The sequence below is a fragment of the Oncorhynchus mykiss genome, chromosome 23 (assembly GCF_013265735.2).
Source record: "Oncorhynchus mykiss isolate Arlee chromosome 23, USDA_OmykA_1.1, whole genome shotgun sequence".
Lineage (NCBI taxonomy): Eukaryota > Metazoa > Chordata > Actinopteri > Salmoniformes > Salmonidae > Oncorhynchus > Oncorhynchus mykiss.
The window spans coordinates 20,638,625-20,658,286 of NC_048587.1; the positions used below are offsets into that span (position 1 = coordinate 20,638,625).

At 48.7% G+C, this 19,662-nt stretch overlaps 1 protein-coding gene across 5 annotated transcripts in view; it reads left to right on the top strand.

Annotated features, from left to right (window-relative positions):
• LOC110502431 (latent-transforming growth factor beta-binding protein 1) overlaps positions 1 to 19,662 on the top strand; it is a 144,047-nt gene that overhangs the window by 119,814 nt on the left and 4,571 nt on the right. For 3 of the 5 annotated variants that reach the window (XM_036959791.1, XM_036959793.1, XM_036959795.1), the window contains 10 exons: positions 1,428 to 1,556; positions 3,856 to 3,978; positions 4,133 to 4,264; positions 5,353 to 5,481; positions 13,174 to 13,314; positions 14,286 to 14,447; positions 14,542 to 14,631; positions 15,691 to 15,819; positions 19,128 to 19,268; positions 19,449 to 19,622. In XM_036959791.1, coding sequence (XP_036815686.1) covers positions 1,428 to 1,556; positions 3,856 to 3,978; positions 4,133 to 4,264; positions 5,353 to 5,481; positions 13,174 to 13,314; positions 14,286 to 14,447; positions 14,542 to 14,631; positions 15,691 to 15,819; positions 19,128 to 19,268; positions 19,449 to 19,622 — 1,350 coding nt within the window. The remainder of the gene's footprint in view (positions 1 to 1,427; positions 1,557 to 3,855; positions 3,979 to 4,132; positions 4,265 to 5,352; positions 5,482 to 13,173; positions 13,315 to 14,285; positions 14,448 to 14,541; positions 14,632 to 15,690; positions 15,820 to 19,127; positions 19,269 to 19,448; positions 19,623 to 19,662) is intronic. The other 2 variants (XM_036959792.1, XM_036959796.1) reach the window with 2 other exon arrangements.

Here is a 19,662-nt window from a genome sequence, read left to right on the forward strand (position 1 = left end):
CACGCCACAAACAGAGTCGCTTGAGGTATGCAAACGCACATTTGGACAAGCCAGCTTCATTTTGGAATAAGGTGCGGTGGACTGATGAAACAAAGATTTGAGTTATTTGGTCATAACAAGGGACGTTATGCATTGTGGCAACAGAACATAGCGTTCCAAGAAAAACACTTGCTACCCACAAGCTGTGTGGCCAGTGCCGGTACTGGGAATCTTGTTAAAGTTGAGGGTCGCATGGATTCCACTCAATATCAGCAGATTCTTGGGAATAATGTTGAAGAATCAGTCACAAAGTTTAAGTTACGCCGGGGCTGGATATTTCAACAGACAACGACCCAAAACACTGCTAAAAATCTACTCGGGCATTTATGCAGAGGAACAAGTACAATGTTCTGGAATGGCCATCCCAGTCCCCAGACCTGAATATCATTGAGAATCTGTGGGATGATTTGAAGCGGGCTGTCCATGCTCAGCAACCATCAAACCTAACTGAACTGGAGATGTTTTGTAAGGAGGAATGGTCCAAAATACCTTCATCCAGAATCCAGACACTCATTAGAGGCTATGGGAAGCGTCTACGGGCTGTTATTTTAGCAAAAGGAGACTAATTTTGTTTTGATGCATATTGCACATTTTCTGTTAATCCAATAAACCTAATTTCACTACTGAAATATTCCTGTGTCCATCAGTTATTTGATAGATCAAAATTAAATTGCTGATCCAAACACCCAATTATTTATAAATGAAAATCATGGAAATTGTCAGGGGTGCCCAAACTTTTTCATACGACTGTATGATTGAATGCCAAGAGTGTGCAAAGCTGTCATCAAGGCAAAGGGTGGCTGCTTTGAAGAATATAATATTAATATTATAATATTATAATAATATTTGTTTAACACTTTTTTGGCTACTACATGATTCCATATGTGTTGTTTCATAGTGTTGATGTCTTCACTATTATTCCACAATCTAGAAGCTAGTAAAAATGAAGAAAAACCCTTGAATGAGCAGGTGTGTCCAACGTTTTAACTAGTGCTGTATATACATCTCTTTTTTTAGGGGATGTACCTACACACACATGAATACACACACATGCAGCTGTACACACCCTCTCACTCATACGTTAACTTGTTCTGACACACACACACACATCATGTGAGCGTGCCAGAGAAGTTGAGAGGCCAGGTGATGTCAGTCTGATGTACCAGGTGATGTCAGATGTCTCCCTTGCCTGTGGTAACGCTGCTGTCGTCCTTCATTGTGTGTGTGTGTGTGTGTGTACGTGTGTGTTTGTGTGTACGGAGTAATCAGAGACAGGGGCACCTGCAGCTGTTGACAAGCCTCTTGCCTGTATCCACCCCTCCCTCCCTGGTGTGTCAAGTTGAATGACCTCACACCTGTGTCTTGGTCTGGCTGGTTGTCCCCTACAGATGTTGACGAGTGTCTGGACGACCCGGAGCTGTGTTCCCCACACGGGGAGTGTCTCAACGCCGAGGGCTCCTTCTACTGTGTCTGTGAGAGAGGCTTCGCTGCAGGCCAGGACACACACACCTGTGAAGGTACAGTAGAGACCACAGAAGAATACGACGCTCCGCGTCTTCCAGTGATCTGTAGTTGTTGTAGCTCTGTTTCTTTGTCCCGAGAGGACTGGTGGTACAGTAGGCCACAGAAGAATACGACGCTCCGCGTCTTCCAGTGATCTGTAGTTGTTGTAGCTCTGTTTCTGTGGCCCGAGAGGACTGGTGGTACAGTATATGATACGCTGTTAGAGTGGTTAGGTGTGTTAGGGGGCGGCTCACTGACTCACTGAGTCATTTTGTCACGCGTTCACACGGTCATTCACTCACGTCACTCTCTCACGTCACTCTTTCTTGAGCGTATGCACACACTATGCACACACATGCAGTGTGTGTAGTACTGGGTAAATGCACGTACAGTAAATTCTATTTACGCACCTTTTTTATTTTGCGCAAGAGTTTACCCAATTTTTTTTTTTTTACTACTTCAGCACTACACGCACACACACACACACACGCACACACACACACGCACACACACACACACACACACACACACACACACACACACACACACACACACACACACACACACACACACACACACACACACACACGCACACACACACACACACACACGCACACACACACACACACACGCACACACACACACGCACACACACACACACGCACACACACACACGCACACACACACACACGCACACACACACACACACACACACATAGTCATACGTACACAATCTTTCCTCAACACCCGTTGTTAAAGTTGTGGTTTGATTGACAGCAGTCCCATGTTTGGCTGTAGTTTCCTCTGGTTCAACTGATTGTTTATCTGACGTTAGTAGGATGCTTGTCTAACGCCTCCTCCGTATGCTGCCGCCTGGTCCCTCCGCACTTCCGGCTCTGTCTCTCTCCCTGCCGTTGCCTTGATACTCCTGGAAGAGAGTGACTTTCATTTCTTTCACATATGGCTCCGGCTATTTTTCCACCAAAGACCTTCATGCCAGGAGTCTTGCCCCGTGCCAGAGTTGTTTTAAATGCCCTTTCCTGCAGTAAAAAATGAGAAAAAACAAAGAAGGAAGCCTTTGAGCTCGCTGTCTAGACTAGGAGGAATATTTTCTGCTGTACTCTGTTACTCCTGATTTATGCAGGATCTCAGGCTCAGTCAGTGAGGTCCCCCGTGTGTGTGTGTGTGTGTGTGTGTGTGTGTGTGTGTGTGTGTGTGTGTGTCTGTGTGTCTGTGTGAGTGTGCGTGCGTGCGTGCGTGCGAGTGTGTGTCTGTGTGCGTGCGTGCGTGCGTGCGAGAGTGTGTGTCTGTGTGTGTGTGTGTGTGGCGGACAACATATTCCACACTTACCACTACAATTGACAATTTACCGTTTTTGGTCCTAATCTGCAGTCATACAATTTTCTCTTTTCATGTAATTTCACTAATCCCATTACTAAGGAAATGAATTAGGCGGATGCTCCATAGTATGTGAGCATCCTGCATGTTGTGTAAGTCTATAAAGCAGAGTTTACAGCAGATGGCTTTCGCAGGTGTCATCACTGAGACTGAACTACAGACACATGATCCTCCCAAGCTGAAAGGAGGCAAGCAGAGAAATAGCATTTACTGTTAGGGGAGTTCTCCTCTCCTCCCTGTGATATAAACATGTTTTCAGCCTGAACATGGCCCCATGATAGGCCCCCCTGAGGTGGGGCCCCGACCTTGTTTGATCCTGGGAACACGGGCCCAGTGAACCAGCAACAGGACAGGGGCCATAAAACACCTCAGCGCCCCCCAACTCAGCCCCCCCCTGTTTATATTGGACAAGTAGAACCACAGCTGAGGAGCAGACTGGGACTGAGGCCTGGAACACAATAAAAGCAGAGGGGTCATGGCTCCCTGCTCCTCTACCCAGACCCAAGCTTGGCTTAAGCACCGTAATACCCCCACAGACTGTCCTCCCCTGTAACAGCCAAAGGATGTTCTGACCCCTCGAAGAAGAATGGTTGGGCTTCAGGGAGGGCCTGTTTGACAGCCAGATTGAATTGTGTCCAGTTGAGATCAAGAGGAAGATGTAACCTGCTTTGGCCTGTCCCATCTGCTTCGTTGTTGTCTCTCCCTGTCTCTTTCATCTCTAGGCTCTTATGGCGGGATGCTGTTTCTTTGAGTCTCAGTCAACGGACATTCAGGGTATCCAAAGACATCAAAGTCCTTGGACTCTAAGAAAGGTGTTGGATGTTTGTTTCCAACACCCCCTTTGAGAAGGTTTATTGTTGGCATGTGAAGTGGTACATACCGGTATGCCGAGCGTGACTGTGTGTTTCTTTGCAGATATGGATGAGTGCTCGGATGACACCAGGTGTGTTGGCGGCTCCTGTGAGAACAGCCAGGGTTCCTACAGATGCCAGTGTGACACTGGCTACCGCCTGCAGCCAGACACTGACACATGCCTGGGTTGGTAACACAACTACATATCCCATCATTCTCTATACCGATCATGATATCCCGAGGACTGCAATTCAAGCATCGCTACTGTGTTCACTTCAGTGGGGCGTACAGGTGTTTAGCTGAGTGTTGACTGGGGTACTGTGGTGCTGTGCTCTCCCAGATATCGATGAGTGTGCAGAGTTGGGCCAGAGTATCTGTGGGGCGTGGCTCTGTGAGAACACAGAGGGCTCCTATAGGTGTTTGGTGGACTGCCCCCCTGGACACGACCGTGGCCCAGAAGGCATCTGTGTTGGTGAGTCAGCATCACGGGGGCATCAAAAAGGAGGCCACAGCCATGCCAACTTTCCGTTGCTTCAGCTGTTGCCCCATCCAATTCTTTGAAATGCTCACGTGCCAATCAAGTGTCTTACTTTGTGCTTCTCTTCTACCCATCAATGTATCTCATCTTACCCTCCTCCATCCATCCATCCTTTCATCCATCCATCCATCCATCCATCCATCCATCCATCCATCCATCCATCCATCACCTTACTCCCTCACCCATCAACACGCCTTTCCATGCTGTTCCCCATCCATCTTCAAACATTTGTGTTCTGTCCTATCAACTCTGCTTTGTATTAGACACTGATCACCACAAAGAGTCAACTTGACTTGACCCCTGTACATGTATGTGGGGGGGGGGGGTCTTCTAACGGAGTTGTACTGTCTCTTTGGTCCAGCTAACTAAAGCTGGTTCTCTACGAATGAACTCCACAGAACAGGTCCCTCATTGACCATAGTAACTCACTCTGAGCATCTGTCGTGAGGCAGCAACATTACATCTGTTGCATTTGCTTGTTTGGGAGTCAGGCGGTTGTTTGCACTGTTTGGGTTACACAGTGTTCCAGCTACAGTTTAGAGTGCTCTGTTTGCTCAGCTCAGCCAAGAGGATGTTTGTGTGTGAAGTGTTTTGTCTATCACTCTCCATGAATTCCCTAGTGTTAATATTTGAGCAATTTTATTATAGTCTTCGCAAGGTGTGGAGTCTGATGTGCACGCACGCACGCACACACACACACACACACACACACACACACTCTTTTTCAGTGTATGGATCTGCCTTTTGTTTATTTAGCTCTTCCCTCTGTGTGTTCGTGGTGTGCTGCACTCTTCTGATTTACCTCAACTCCGGACACATTGTCAGCTTGAACTCTGGATGCTCCTACTCATCGCAATGGCACCAATGAGAGATGTGCTTTAAACCTGAGACTAGTTCCACTGCAGCTCAGTGGGTGCTGTTCTGTGGGTCAACTGGTCCTAACTGTGGGACCACCTTTGCCACTGAGACTGTAAAGAAGAGTGGCTAACTAGCTCTTGACCCTCCTCCTCCTCGTTTTGCAGATATTGATGAGTGCAACGTCAACGCCACGGTGTGTGGTAACCACGGCTTCTGTGAGAACACGGTCGGTTCCTTCCGCTGCCTGTGTGACCGGGGCTACCAGGAGTCCCAGGAGGGCCTCGGCTGCGTGGGTGAGTAGGAGTGGTGTGTGTGTTTGTGTGTGTGTGTGTGTGTGTGTGTGTGTGTGTGTGTGTGTGTGTGTGTGTGTGTGTGTGTGTGTGTGTGTGTGTGTGTGTGTGTGTGTGTGTGTGTGTGTGTGTGTGTGTGTGTGTGTGTGTGTACTTTACTATACTTGTAGTACCAAAAGTCCTCACAAGAATAGTAAATCAACAACAATTCAAAGAAGTGAGTACATTTTGCAGGTCCTCACTTGTAAAAAGGCTGTTTTAGGCTTAGGGGTTGGGGTTAGAATTATGGTTAGGAGTTAGGGTTAGGGGTTAAGGTAAGGGTTAGGTTTAGTGGGTGTTGGGTGTTGGGGTGGTTGGGTGGGTGTTGGGGGTGGTTGGGTGGGTGTTGGGCGTGGTTGGGTAGGTGTTGGGGGAGGTTGGGTGGGTGTTGGGGTGGTTGGGTGGGTGTTGGGGGTGGTTGGGTGGGTGTTGGGGGTGGGTGTTGGGGGTGGTTGGGTGGGTGTTGGGGGTGGTTGGGTGGGTGTTGGGGGTGGTTGGGTGGGTGTTGGGGTGGTTGGGTGGGTGTTGGGGGTGGTTGGGTGGGTGTTGGGGGTGGTTGGGTGGGTGTTGGGGGTGGTTGGGTGGGTGTTGGGGTGGTTGGGTGGGTGTTGGGGGTGGTTGGGTGGGTGTTGGGCGTGGTTGGGTAGGTGTTGGGGGAGGTTGGGTGGGTGTTGGGGTGGTTGGGTGGGTGTTGGGGGTGGTTGGGTGGGTGTTGGGGGTGGGTGTTGGGGGTGGTTGGGTGGGTGTTGGGGGTGGTTGTGTAGGTGTTGGGGGTGGTTGGGTGGGTGTTGGGGGTGGGTGTTGGGGGTGGTTGGGTGGGTGTTGGGGGTGGGTGGGTGGGGGTTGGGGGTGGTTGGGTGTCTGGGGAAGGGGAGGGGGTTACAAAAAAGTCCCAGGAGGGCCAGAGAAGGAATGAAGACAGTAGTGTATGACATGGGCATGGATAGGTCTGCTTCTTCATGGAGACCATCTGGTATAGTCTTTAGTACATCGACAGTATGTGCTAGAATATACTGAACAGTTGGCTCCTGCTTTGACTTAGAGCAAAGCCACTGCAAGTTTTTGTTCAAATGTTCAATGACATTATGGTCTATCTTTTGATATATTTTTGGTCTGATACTCAGAAGCGCCTATTTCATGTCAGTGCATGTGTGTGCTTTGATGATATAGGTGCTCATTCTTTGCAAGGAAGTTACAAGGCTTTCCTTGAAGGGTCCTGCTGAAAGCACTGGAACACTCTGATGGCTAAAACGTCTGCTCCCGCCTTGAGAACTTCAGCGGGGTTGTCATGACGACGGGAGGACAGCTCACCCCTATTATGGACATGCTGGGTAGTCTGCCATGGATGTGTCTGCCAACCGAGAATACCGACAGTAACCTTTTAATCTTCAAATGAGATTTATTTTCTGACTCAGTGACAACTGCTGTAGCCGTTTTGCCAATTACAAACATGAAGTGGTCCATGCAAAGCAATAGGAAGTATGATTGAGTGTATTTCCCTGACAGCTTTTTTCCCTCTGAAGTTTGTTGGTGGTGGCAGTGCTAGACACGTATGCGTCATGCGTCATGCTTCTCTTAAAGATAGTATAAGCATTGTAGACATTAAATCATATGTCATGAAAGACTTGAATGTAATGATGTGGTATGGGCCATATTGGGGCAGATTGATGGGACTTTAAATACTCCTGTCCTCTCAAATTTGGACAGTGGTTTCCCTCTCTGCAGGAAAAAAAAAAGAAAGATGGCAGACGCTTGATTGATGTGACCATTTATTTTCATTCAATTTGAAGGTGTAGCCGGCGTTCTCTGTGATGTTTTAGACATATCCCCACCGTGTCTGCAGCGCTCCTCAGACCCTGGGATTGGAAACGCACCGGAGCTTAGACTCTTAGCCAAGCTGTCTCCCACACACTGGCGCACACATGGGCACACACACTCCGCTGCAGTGAAAGTGATGGAGCCGGAGCCATGAAGCTGTATGGCAGCTGTCTGTCTTTCTGTCGGTGTGAGTCCCGGGCCTCTGGTTCCTGTCTGCTTATCCTCACTGAAGAGAAAGATTGACTATAAGACCTAGATTTGTGTTTACATTTTCGCCATTTGATTTGATTTGTTTCGAGACTGGAGCTGTCTGAATACGATCTATTCACTGAATGTACAAAACATGAAGAACACCTTCCTAATATTGAGTTGCACCCCCTCCTTTTGCCCTCAGAATAGCCTAAATGTGTCGGGGCATGGACTCTAGAATGTGTTGAAAGTGTTCCACAGGGATGCTGCCCCATGTTGACTCCAATGCTTCCCACACTTCTGTCAAGTTGGCTGGATGTCCTTTGGGCGGTGAAGCATTCTTGATACACACAGGAAACTGTTGAGCGTGAAAAACCCAGCAGGGGTACAGTTTTTAGCCTGGCACCTACTACCCTGGCACCTACCTAGTTCAAAGGCACTTCAATCTTTTGCCTTGCCCATGCACCCTCTGAATGGCACACGTACACAATCCATGTCTCAGTTATCTCAAGGCTTAAAAATCCTCTTTTAACCTGTCTCCTCCCCTTCATCTACACTGATTAAAGACATCAATAAGGGATCATAGTTTTCACCTGGTCAGTCTGTCATGGAAAGAGTAGGTGTTCTTAATGTTTTGTACACTCAGTGTAGGTTACACTCAATGTTCTTTCTTGATGTGATATACTACATGTGTGGTCGACCAGGTTATTTCTCAGTCAATAGCTTTTTCTGGTCTGGGCTGTGCTGTGGTGGCACCGCTAACTGTCAATGATGCGTGGCTTTCATTTCAGCCTCGGGGTGCAGTGAGAAAAGGTGAGAGTGTTCTGTCAGAAAGTCCATCCCTGCCACCAAATCAAACCATCATCCTGGATTAATGTCTTCCTCAGCCAAGCCAGTGGGCATTGAGGACATTCTTCCGCAGACTCAAAGGAAGCCAGTTCTCACTCAATCAGCAGAATGCCATTTTGTTTGTAGCTTTCAATTTCATTCTCATCGTTTGAGGGGGTTTGGGTGAGTGGGGGGATCGCAATCAGATAGAGAGTCAGTGAGTTCATGTTCTGGGACAAGGTGAAGAATTGGAGCTTGTTTGTCTTGTTTTTTTTTTAACTGGGCCCATGCAGTTTCCATCTTTACAATTTTCGTTCCTACAGGAAGGTCTGTCAGAGCCCTGAAAGTGGGTCACAGGCACTCCCCTATTGAAGCTGATAGAACACTTCCTCCAGCCAGATCTCTCCCCTGACCTGTGCGCACACACACACACACACACACACACACACACACACACATACACGCACTCCACGCAACAAACACACACACACACAGTCATGCAAACCTACACGTATGGTCTCTCTTGCTTTCTCTCTCTCTCACACACACACTCTCCATCTGTACCTTGGCAAGTGTTGGTTGGTCCCACCCCAGCCCTGTACAGCCAGCTGCCTCCATTCTCCTGCCAGCCCATCATTCTGTTGTGTCTTGCACAGATGGGCTCACTTTTCCCCCCAAAACTATTGGAAGTAGTCCACAACCAACCCCTTCTCTCCCCCCGCTCCTCTCCCTGTCTCTGGTTACCCCTAGACAGATGAACCCCTGAGCCTCTGGGATTGTTTGCTGCTTCCCAGATTAAGAGGCTGTTTTGGAGTTCAATGACTTTGTGTTGGCATTCAGTGTTGTTTGGTACATATTCTTCAGACTGGGAATCAGATAACGTAGCTTATCTGTCTGTGTCCTTTCATTTCACAGTTCATGTCATTGAACGGAACTCTCTCTCACTGTCAAGTGATTTAAGTGACACGTGTCATTGACAGTACTCCCTCTCTCTCCCTCTAGTCCAGCTGCAACGTTGATCAAGATCAAGATTCAACCAGCGTTTTCTCATTCTGCTGGACAGGGGTTGGGGTAGGGATACCGGTTGGGGCTGAACCCAGATGGTGACTGTGCAAGGCGAACAAGGTGCTTCAGGGTCACGCCAGACAGACTGGCTTTTAATGAGGGCACTGCGGTGCGGGCTATAACCAGAGAAGCAGCAGCAGGTTTTAATGTCTGCTAATGAATTATAGATTCTCCTCAGTAGCGGTGCGCTTTGAGCTGAGCGTTGAGGAAGGTTTGTAACTAGAGGCGGGAGAGGAGGAGGGACTTTTTATTTTTATTTTTGTCTGCTTCCTGCATTGTGTACCTGGCCGTTAATGAGCTTTCCAATCCGTGGCAGCAGATATATGCGGTGACGGTCATTGTGGAAGGGTATGCCAAGCCATCTGTGCTCTGAATCAAACTATGATACAGTCTCTATGGCTCTTGCGACTGGCTATTTCTGCCCAGTCACATACTGAATTAACAACAATAAAGTTAACTACGCAGGAAAGCATGTTTGCATAAAAATAAGTTGTATATAGCCATGGAAATAGAGCCACGGTTAAATCCTTCTTCTAACCAGCCTGTCTGTACTTTACTGTAACTCAGCATTTCTCTACGTTTACACATGAAAACATAATTTCCATTGGCTGGGCAGTAGAGATGTACTATATAGCCAAATTGTGGTAAACCTAAATGTGTTCGACCAGCTCGATTTGGTCTTATATAGCAACATTTTAAATTGAGTTTTTTTTACATTGGATAAAATTGATTCGGAGCTGGAACATGGTAAACCGTACACTGCAGTTGAGGAACAATGGGAAAGTAATTCTGCTTTGAAAGTTGATCAACTTGAAACCCCACTTTTGAGCAAATGGCTCTTGAATGTTTAGGTACACCTACTGGTGAGCTCTTCTTTGTCTACACCCATTCAGCATTGTTCACACCCTCTCAAGCCTTATCCCCACCCATCTCTTTAAGGATTCACACGTGAGGCCATGTGCTAAACAGAGTGAGTATGGTTGTGTACTAAACAACCAAAGATATCAAGTCTAAAGGTTGGTTTATACTACGTCTATCGACATGTTTGTAGACAGTTGTCGCAGTGACATCATGAACATTCTATTGTTGTCCGACATAAAACTTGTCGCTAGGAAAAAGTATAAACACAAAAACGACAGGCTGCATGACATCAGCAGCCTGGTGGTTCAAAATAGCATGACTGGCGTATTTTAACACCAATAAACCCACCTGTTTAAAAATTAATGTTGTATGTGTCAATCTAGCAAACCAGGTAACTAAAAGCAATTTTCTAAACAATATTTTGGTTAGTATCTAGCTTGTTATGTGAGCTTGCTAACCAGTTCAAATAATGGCCATATCATATTGCTGACAATGCCTTAACTAATTTGTATTTCTTATTACAGGAAAATAAACTCATAACAAGATCATTATTTACAAGTTAATGGTGAGATAATTACAGAAAATAGCTTACGGTTGGGAGTGTAATGAAATAAAAGTAGGGCATTTTACTGGAGAATTTTAGAACTTTGGTTGGCCTAACATTATGTCATAATTTGACTTTGGTGCAGGTCATGTTGCTCTTCACATTACCGTCTCTGGTAAATGCACACCATATAAAATAAAATCAATGTTTATCTGTCACATGCATAGGATACAGTAATTGTAAATGGTACAGTGAAATGGTTACTTGCATAGTGGAGTCTTTTGTTTATGTAGCTAGCTAGCTAAACAATGAACCATAATCCCAACTCATAACATTACTACCATGCATGAATCTACAGGTAGCTAAAGTTAACCAACTAGGTTCAATGTTAGCTAGCTAGCTAACGTTAGGCTATAACTAGCAATACAAATGGTTCTGAGATACAAATAATATCACTAAACAGATCATACATGTAACGTTAGCTAGCGAGCCAGCTAGCCAACTAACGTTAGCTAACTTGCAATGAAACGACTTTCTGACAATATTTGAAACTTATAATATCTGAAAATGTAGCTAGCTAGACTCTTGTTGTAATAACATATTAAAACATGTAATGACGCATTCACGGACTGTTGTTAAACACACTGATAACCCATGAATATACACTGCTCCAAACCCTTTGGGATGGGCTACAAAGACAAAGAACTCTGTCAAGAACCAATGTGATACAGACAACAGGCTGGAGAGGACTGTCTATCACCTACGAACAACCAACCAGGAGCCAGGACTACTAGAATCTACCTACGTCATTTCAATGTATAAATGTACTGCCCAAATATGTGTTACGCCCTCTTTTTCCGAAACCTCCCTAAGAGTGGACGATAGGAGCCGTGCTGCACGTTTGCCAGATATTACTATGCTAGATTAAAATGCCTCAAATATACCGTATCCGCCTTGTCCAGAGTCTCATCTTGGTCTCGTTTCTCCTATAACTAAATCATTGACACTCTCTTACCCATATACATGGATGAACGCTTCTCCCTCTCTGTCATGGATGCCATGGTTGCCCTTAGTTTGAAGATGTAATCCGGAGACAGTTGTTTTATACAACATCCTTTGTGTGTTCTCTCCCTCCGCATAATCAAACGCCTGAATCTCCTTACCTTCCACTGAGCATTCCACATATTTCAAAACTCGGTCCTCCAGAAAGTGGAGAGCATTAGCAACATTATCACAGTTCTTTGTGATAACTTTCAAAAAAGCAGCGTTAGAAAGGATTACTTGCACATACTGAGCAGCTCATGTGAAAGACAGAAGCGCGCTACATGGAATCCGAACTCTTCTCTCGGCATGTCCAGCCCATCCATTATCTTAGCCAGTCATGGCTAGGGGAAAGGTTACTGTCTTTTTTTGTGTGGCTATACCAACTAGGCTCATAATTGAACAATTGTATTCATATTTACAGATGGCATACAAGATTGTTATTAAGGCACATGAAGGTGCACAAGTTCCAGAAGGAATTTCTGCCATAAAAGGCATTTTGATCTAATAAAAAATGTTTACGTTCAAATGCCTCCTGTGAAGTAGTGACCCGCGACATACACCTAGTTTCCTGAAAGGAGTCACAGATGCGTGAGGACAGAATCCACTGAAATGGAAAACAAATTTCCCTCCAAATGGTAGTCCCATTCCGCTGAGCGGGAAAGGCCGTGAAATATATTGAAATATATTATCCTATGAAGAAAAATCTGCCTTTTCCATTGTCGTTCTGGACCTCTCCCCTTTTTAGTGCTCCCCTATTGCGACACACCCACTCTCGTCCTCCCCGCTCTCTCCTTAACACTTTCTAGCTCATTGACAAACTGGCCCACACCCCAGTGTGAAGTATTGGATAGGGTGTTGGGAATGCAGAGCAGCTCAGAGCACGTCGGAACCACGAGACTTTGTTGTCTTTTTACATTAAGCTCCACGTCGGGGTTGATGTATGTGTTTTCTCTGCACGTTCCTTCATAACTGGAGAGACATACATGGATGGATGCACAGCTATAACCACAGCCAGGTCAAAGGAAAACAGACAATGTTATTGGAGTGTGAAATAGATATTTGAGTGTTTTTCTTCCTCAATGTATAGGCCTATTCATTGATTCATCTATTTCCAAGAGTATATCACCAGCTCCCCATACAGTACACCACTTAGTATCTTAATGTATCTTTATTAGCTACTTGTCTTGTGAATGAAACCACACATGCCACATATGTGAGATATTATGTAAATAAGATGCATCCTGTGAGGTTGCTAACTATGCTCATTAGTGCTAACCGCTAACCAAGGTGTTGTGTTCTCCCTGCAGATGTGAATGAGTGTGAATTGCTGAGCGGTGTGTGTGGCGAGGCCCTGTGTGAGAACGTGGAGGGCTCGTTCCTGTGTATGTGCCCCGACGAGGACCAGGAGTACAACCAGATGACCGCCAAGTGCAGTCCCGCTCCCACAGGTGACCCACACATTGCCTGAAGAGAAATGAAGCTTATATAAAGCACAGTTTAAATGTTTCATTTTAAATATTGAATATTGAGTGGTAGCGCATTGTCTCAGAGGACAATATTAACCTTTCATAGCTTGGAGTTTCATTTGAGTAGAGTGGTGCTCTGATGAATGAGGGGGCCTGGCTCTGTTTAACAACACAGCCGCAGGTTAGGGGCCTCCTTTGTCTTTGCCTAGTGTAAAACCCTAATGAGAAACAGAGCCAACGGTGTGTCTTGTCTGTCTGGCGGATATACTGTATAATACAGGGCTTTAGGTCCCAAAGCTTAACATTAACCTGGGCTCCTTGTCAGACTTCACCCGATGACCTCAAGTATGTTCTCTCACCTCTGAGAACACTCCCAAATATTTAAGGAGGATAGTGTATCATTATATAATGTTAGGAATTAGAGCATGTTCTGTGCTCACAACCCCAGACGTTACGTAATAGTAGGATTGCTTTAGAAGAATGTATAAAAGCCATTTCCATGTTGAAGCAATAAAAGCTGTGTTTTTCTGAGAATGGGCAATTAGATACGAATCTCTGGTAATCTGTAATTATCAGAGGCATTTACAGATCACAAAACTGTGATAAAGACACCGCTGTGTGTGTGTGTGTGTGTGTGTGTTCATGTGCGTAAGTGCATGTGGAGGGTTTGGGGGAAACCAAGGAGAGGAGGTGGAGATAGGAGGGGAAGGGAAGGGGGGTTGTTCTCTTCTCTCCAGGTATATCATTAAAGCAGTGCGAAGACCCAGATCACAGTCATCATGTGGCCCATCTCTCCATCAGGCTGCAAATTGTCCCAGTTTACGAAAGAGTCTCATTCCTCCTGGGTTAAGAAAAAGCGTTACTCCTTCACGCCCACAACTGCAAATATTACTGAACACTTATTGTTGATCTATTCATGTGTAATCATGTTTCTTCTCCCCTGTTTGCCCCAGCCTCGTCAGTAGAGAGGAAGGAGTGTTACTACAACCTCAATGATGAGAACCTGTGTGAGAACGTGCTGACCAGCAGTGTCACCATGGAGGAGTGCTGCTGTACGCTGGGGGCAGGCTGGGGGGACAACTGTGAGGTGCACCCCTGCCCCGTCCAGGGCACCGGTGAGGAAGCACACACATGAACACACAGACACACTTATTATATCCACACACACACACTACTTGTTACACATATTCTTGTCTATCTCTTCGACAGATCAGTTTTCCCAGATGTGTCCAGCTGGGAGAGGCAATGTCCCCACTGGTGACGCTGTGTTCGGAGTGACCGCAGCCGAGAGTTATAAAGGTATGTGAACTCAGAGACCCAGTATAGGCTGAGCGGAGCCTTCGCTCACAACGGTAGTGTTCAGAGAATGCTGTGAGAACCTCATGATTCAGATAATGAGGTCGCAACAAACCCCACGATTTTGAATGGCTTGTGTCTGTGCTCTTGTTGTGTAAGTGTTTGTTTATGTGTGTGTCTCTGTCTGTGGTCTTTGTCTCTCAGCCTTGGAGTCACAGAGCAGAAATACCAGCTTTAGATGTCTGGAGACATATGACCTCCGCATCTTCTCCTCTCCCCTCTCTCCTGCTTTTTTCCCTTGCTCCTTTCTCTCCCTCTGTCCTCTTCTCTCCCTCTGTCCTCTTCTCTCCCTCTGTCCTCTTCTCTCCCTCTGTCCTCTTCTCTCCCTCTGTCCTCTTCTCTCCCTCTATCCTCTTCTATCCCTCTGTCCTCTTCTCTCCCTCTGTCCTCTTCTCTCCCACTGTCCTCTTCTCTCACCTCTCCTCTCCCAGCCCCTTCAAGCCTAGATTGTTCACCTGGCGCGAAAGCTAATTCATCGAACCAACAGCCTTAATTCAATCATGTAATTTATTATCTCTGGTAGAGAGGGGCCGGCAGCAAGTGAATGTGGTATATTCCGAGAGAGAGACTGAGACGGGCTGGGAAGGCGAGTTGCCAGACACGTTCACGTTCAGACACGTCTGGATATGTCTTCAATTAGTCAACCTGTTTGCATGGCTGATTATTGGTCTCAGTTGCAAACACCAACGCCCAACCGAAGGAAGAGTAGAGTACTGAAACGCAGAACTGTTTGTTGATGGAGGTTTTCTCTACGCCTCTCCGGATTTCATCTCATTAAAGCGTTGAGTTGGTCTCCCCTTTCTGTAAACATAAAGAGTAGAGACTGTTTGAATACTGGACATGTATATTCCCGTTGAGTGGTATTGGTGTTCCCTCAGATTCAGCGGGGAAGTAACTGCATGATTACATTGTTGTCTAAATAGTAAGAGATGCATTGAAAATGTGTGTGTGTGTGTGGGCGTGCGTGCTGTTACTAAACCCGTGTTGTCCTCTCCCTCCCAGATGCAGATGAATGTGCGTTGTTTGGCCAGGAGATCTGTAAGGATGGCTTCTGCCTCAACAGCCCAGGGAGCTACGAGTGTTACTGTAAGACTGGCCTGTACTACGACGAGGTCAAGCTGCAGTGCAGAGGTCAGTGGGCAGGTCATTCACATTAGTTAGTGTTAATTCAGCCCAAACATACTTGATTTACTCACAACATGCTGTTTTTTTGCGACAATTAAAAAATTGGAATCAATAGCCCTCAGCCTACTAATATACCATTTCCACAGCCCTGTGTCATTAAACTGTCCACGCACATTAAAAGCAGTTAGTGCTACTGTACCACAGCCTGTGTGTGTTGGCTGGCTGGGCCAGGGTGTGCAGAGTGGGTCCCCTCCCTGGGTTAGGTGGGGGTCAGAGCAGGGTGAGAGGCAGGGTGGGGACACGGGACACTGGGGGTGACACAAGGCCAGACTGCAGTGACCTAGGGGCCAAACCCAGCAGGCTCAGGCAGCACGCCCAAACTACCAACCCGGTCAAACTGGATGGACCCTGGCCTTCTGCCGTGCCCCACATCGCACCCCTAGCCCCACATCGCACCCCTAGCCCCACATCGCACCCCTAGCCCCACACCGCACCCCCTAGCCCCACACCGCACCCCCTGGCCCCACATCGTACCCTTAGCCCCACATCGTACCCCAGCCCCACATCGTACCCCTAGCCCCACATCGTACTCCTAGCCCTACACTGCACCCCCTGGCCCCACATCGCACCCCTGGCCCCACATCCCACCCATAGCCCCACACCGCACACCCTGGCCCCACATCGTACCCCTAGCCCCACACCGCACCCCCTAGCCCCACACCGCACCCCTAGCCCCACATCGTACCCCTGGCCCCACATCGTACCCCTAGCCCCACACCGCACCCCCTAGCCCCACACCGCACCCCTAGCCCCACATCGTACCCCTGGCCCCACATCGTACCCCTAGCCCCACACTGCAACCCCTGGCCCCACATCGTACCCCTAGCCCCACATCGTACTCCTAGCCCCACACTGCACCCCCTGGCCCCACATCGCACCCCTGGCCCCACATCCCACCCATAGCCCCACACCGCACCCCCTGGCCCCACATCGTACCCCTAGCCCCACACCGCACCCCCTAGCCCCACACCGCACCCCTAGCCCCACATCGTACCCTTGGCCCCACATCGCACCCCCTGGCCCCACATCGTACCCCTAGCCCCACATCGTACCCCTAGCCCCACATCGCACCCCTAGCCCCACACCACACCCCCTGGCCCCACATCGTACCCCTGGCCCCACATCGTACCCCTGGCCCCACATCGTACCCCTAGCCCCACATCGTACCCCTAGCCTCACATCGTACCCCTAGCCCCACATCGTACCCCTAGCCCCACATCGTACCCCTGGCCCCACATCGTACCCCTGGCCCCACACCGTACCCCTGGCCCCACATCGTACCCCTAGCCCCACATCGTACCCCTAGCCCCACATCGTACTCCTAACCCCACACTGCACCCCCTGGCCCCACATCGCACCCCTGGCCCCACATCCCACCCATAGCCCCACATTGCACCCCTAGCCCCACATCGCACCCCTAGCCCCACACCACACCCCTAGCCCCACATCGTACCCCTGGCCCCACATCGCACCCCCTGGCCCCACATCGTACCCCTAGCCCCACATCGTACCCCAGCCCCACATCGTACCCCTAGCCCCACATCGCACCCCTAGCCCCACACCACACCCCCTGGCCCCACATCGTACCCCTGGCCCCACATCGTACCCCTGGCCCCACATCGTACCCCTAGCCCCACATCGTACCCCTAGCCTCACATCGTACCCCTAGCCTCACATCGTACCCCTAGCCCCACATCGTACCCCTGGCCCCACACCGTACCCCTGGCCCCACACCGTACCCCTGGCCCCACACCGCACCCCTGGCCCCACATTGTACCCCTAGCCCCACATCGTACCCCTAGCCCCACATCGTACCCCTAGCCCCACATCGTACCCCTAGCCCCACATCGTACTCCTAGCCCCACACCGCACCCCCTGGCCCCACATCGTACCCATGGCCCCACACCGCACCCCCTGGCCCCACACCGCATCCCTGGCCCCACACCATACCCCTGGCCCCACACCATACCCCTGGCCCCACACCGTACCCCTGGCCCCACATCGTACCCCTAGCCCTACACCGCACCCCCTGGCCCCACACCGTACTCCTGGCCCCACATCGTACCCCTAGCCCCACACCGCACCCCCTGGCCCCACATCGTACCCCTGACCCCACACCGCACCCCCTGGCCCCACACCGCACCCCCTGGCCCCACACCGCACCCCCTGGCCCCACATCGTACCCCTAGCCCCACATCGTACTCCTAGCCCCACACTGCACCCCCTGGCCCCACACCGCACCCCCTGGCCCCACACCGCACCCCCTGGCCCCACACCGCACCCCCTGGCCCCACACCGCACCCCTGGTCGGCAGCAGTGGAATGCCCGTGGGGCCGTCTGCAGAGTTCCACCATATTTGCATTTGATTATTTGGACAGGCTGAGATTGGGCGGAGGGTCCAGCGGAGGTTTGGCATTTTACCCTGGACGGTCCTGGTTTTACCCCGTTACGCGTGGACTAGAGAAACCAACCACTACCACCACCAGCCCTGGAGCCGTGCTCTATATGGGATATTTTTAAAAAGGGGATGGAGGGGTATTTTTGAAAGTGTAGAATATCAAGTGGATGTGTATTTCAGTTCAATGTCTGGATGGATGAAACCATTGAGTTAAAAAAATATATATATCATTTCCTCAGTAATTATGAAACCACAGGCCTGATGTGTATCTAATGCGTTCACTGTGGCTGTATATTTCAGAAATACATGGGATTTCAGTTGGGACGAAGTTACAATCCAAATAGCAGGTTTATTTTTCAAAATGTATGCAAAATAATCCCCTTGAAGCTGTATTAGTTTACCGAGAATTCACAAAAACTTGTTAACTGCGCCGCTCGTCTCTGCAACAGACATTTTCACGGACACAGGGAAAACAGATTTGAGCTCTCATCAATGCGATGGAGAAAATGCAGTTGGTTTGTTAGTCATGTTTTGAGTGGGTGATTCCTCCTCAATTCCGTAGATGCTCTACAGATGGACATACTATTAGCAAACTGTTGATAAGCAACTAAGGTTACAGCTCGGGTTGGGTTTAGAATAAGGGTACGGGTTAAGTTTAGGGTTAGGATAAGGGCTGGGGTTAGTAGATAGTTAGTTGAAACGTCAGACAGTCGGTTGAGCATCTACAGATGGAATATCCAAGTGAAGAGTTACGGTGCGTTTTCCTTGAGAATCGGGCTGTGAGACGACAGAACTCCCAACGGGGCCTCTTGACATCTTGGTCTCCATCTCTCTCCCTTCCTCTCCTCCCCTGCAGACATCGATGAGTGTCAGGATGAGTCGAGCTGTGTGGGAGGAGAGTGTTTGAACACACAGGGCTCCTACATGTGTTTCTGTACCCGCCCCATGGTGTTGGACTCTGACAACAAGCGCTGCGTGATCGCCCCTGAAGTGGCTGGTAAGAACGCTGGATGCAAAAATAGAAGCATCCTCTCGTACTGTCTCTGTTCTTTGGAAACATGTTATTTTTTTGTTGACGTCTTTCTCATGGCGATTGCATGCCTTGCCGTGTCGTAGTCGTAGTGTGCCTTGATAGTGAGGTAATGATTGTGACTGAGATGTAACGTGTCTGTTGCAGAGCAACACTCTGTGCAGACTGACTACCAGGGTATTTGCTGGCAGACGGTAACGGGCACCCGGAAGACTTGCACCAAGCCCCTAGCCAACAGAAAGACCACCTTCACAGAGTGCTGCTGTCTGCATGGAGAGGCCTGGGGCATGGACTGTGCCCTTTGCCCCCTGAAGAACACAGGTTCAACAATACAACCCTTCCACACCAGCACTCATGTCCA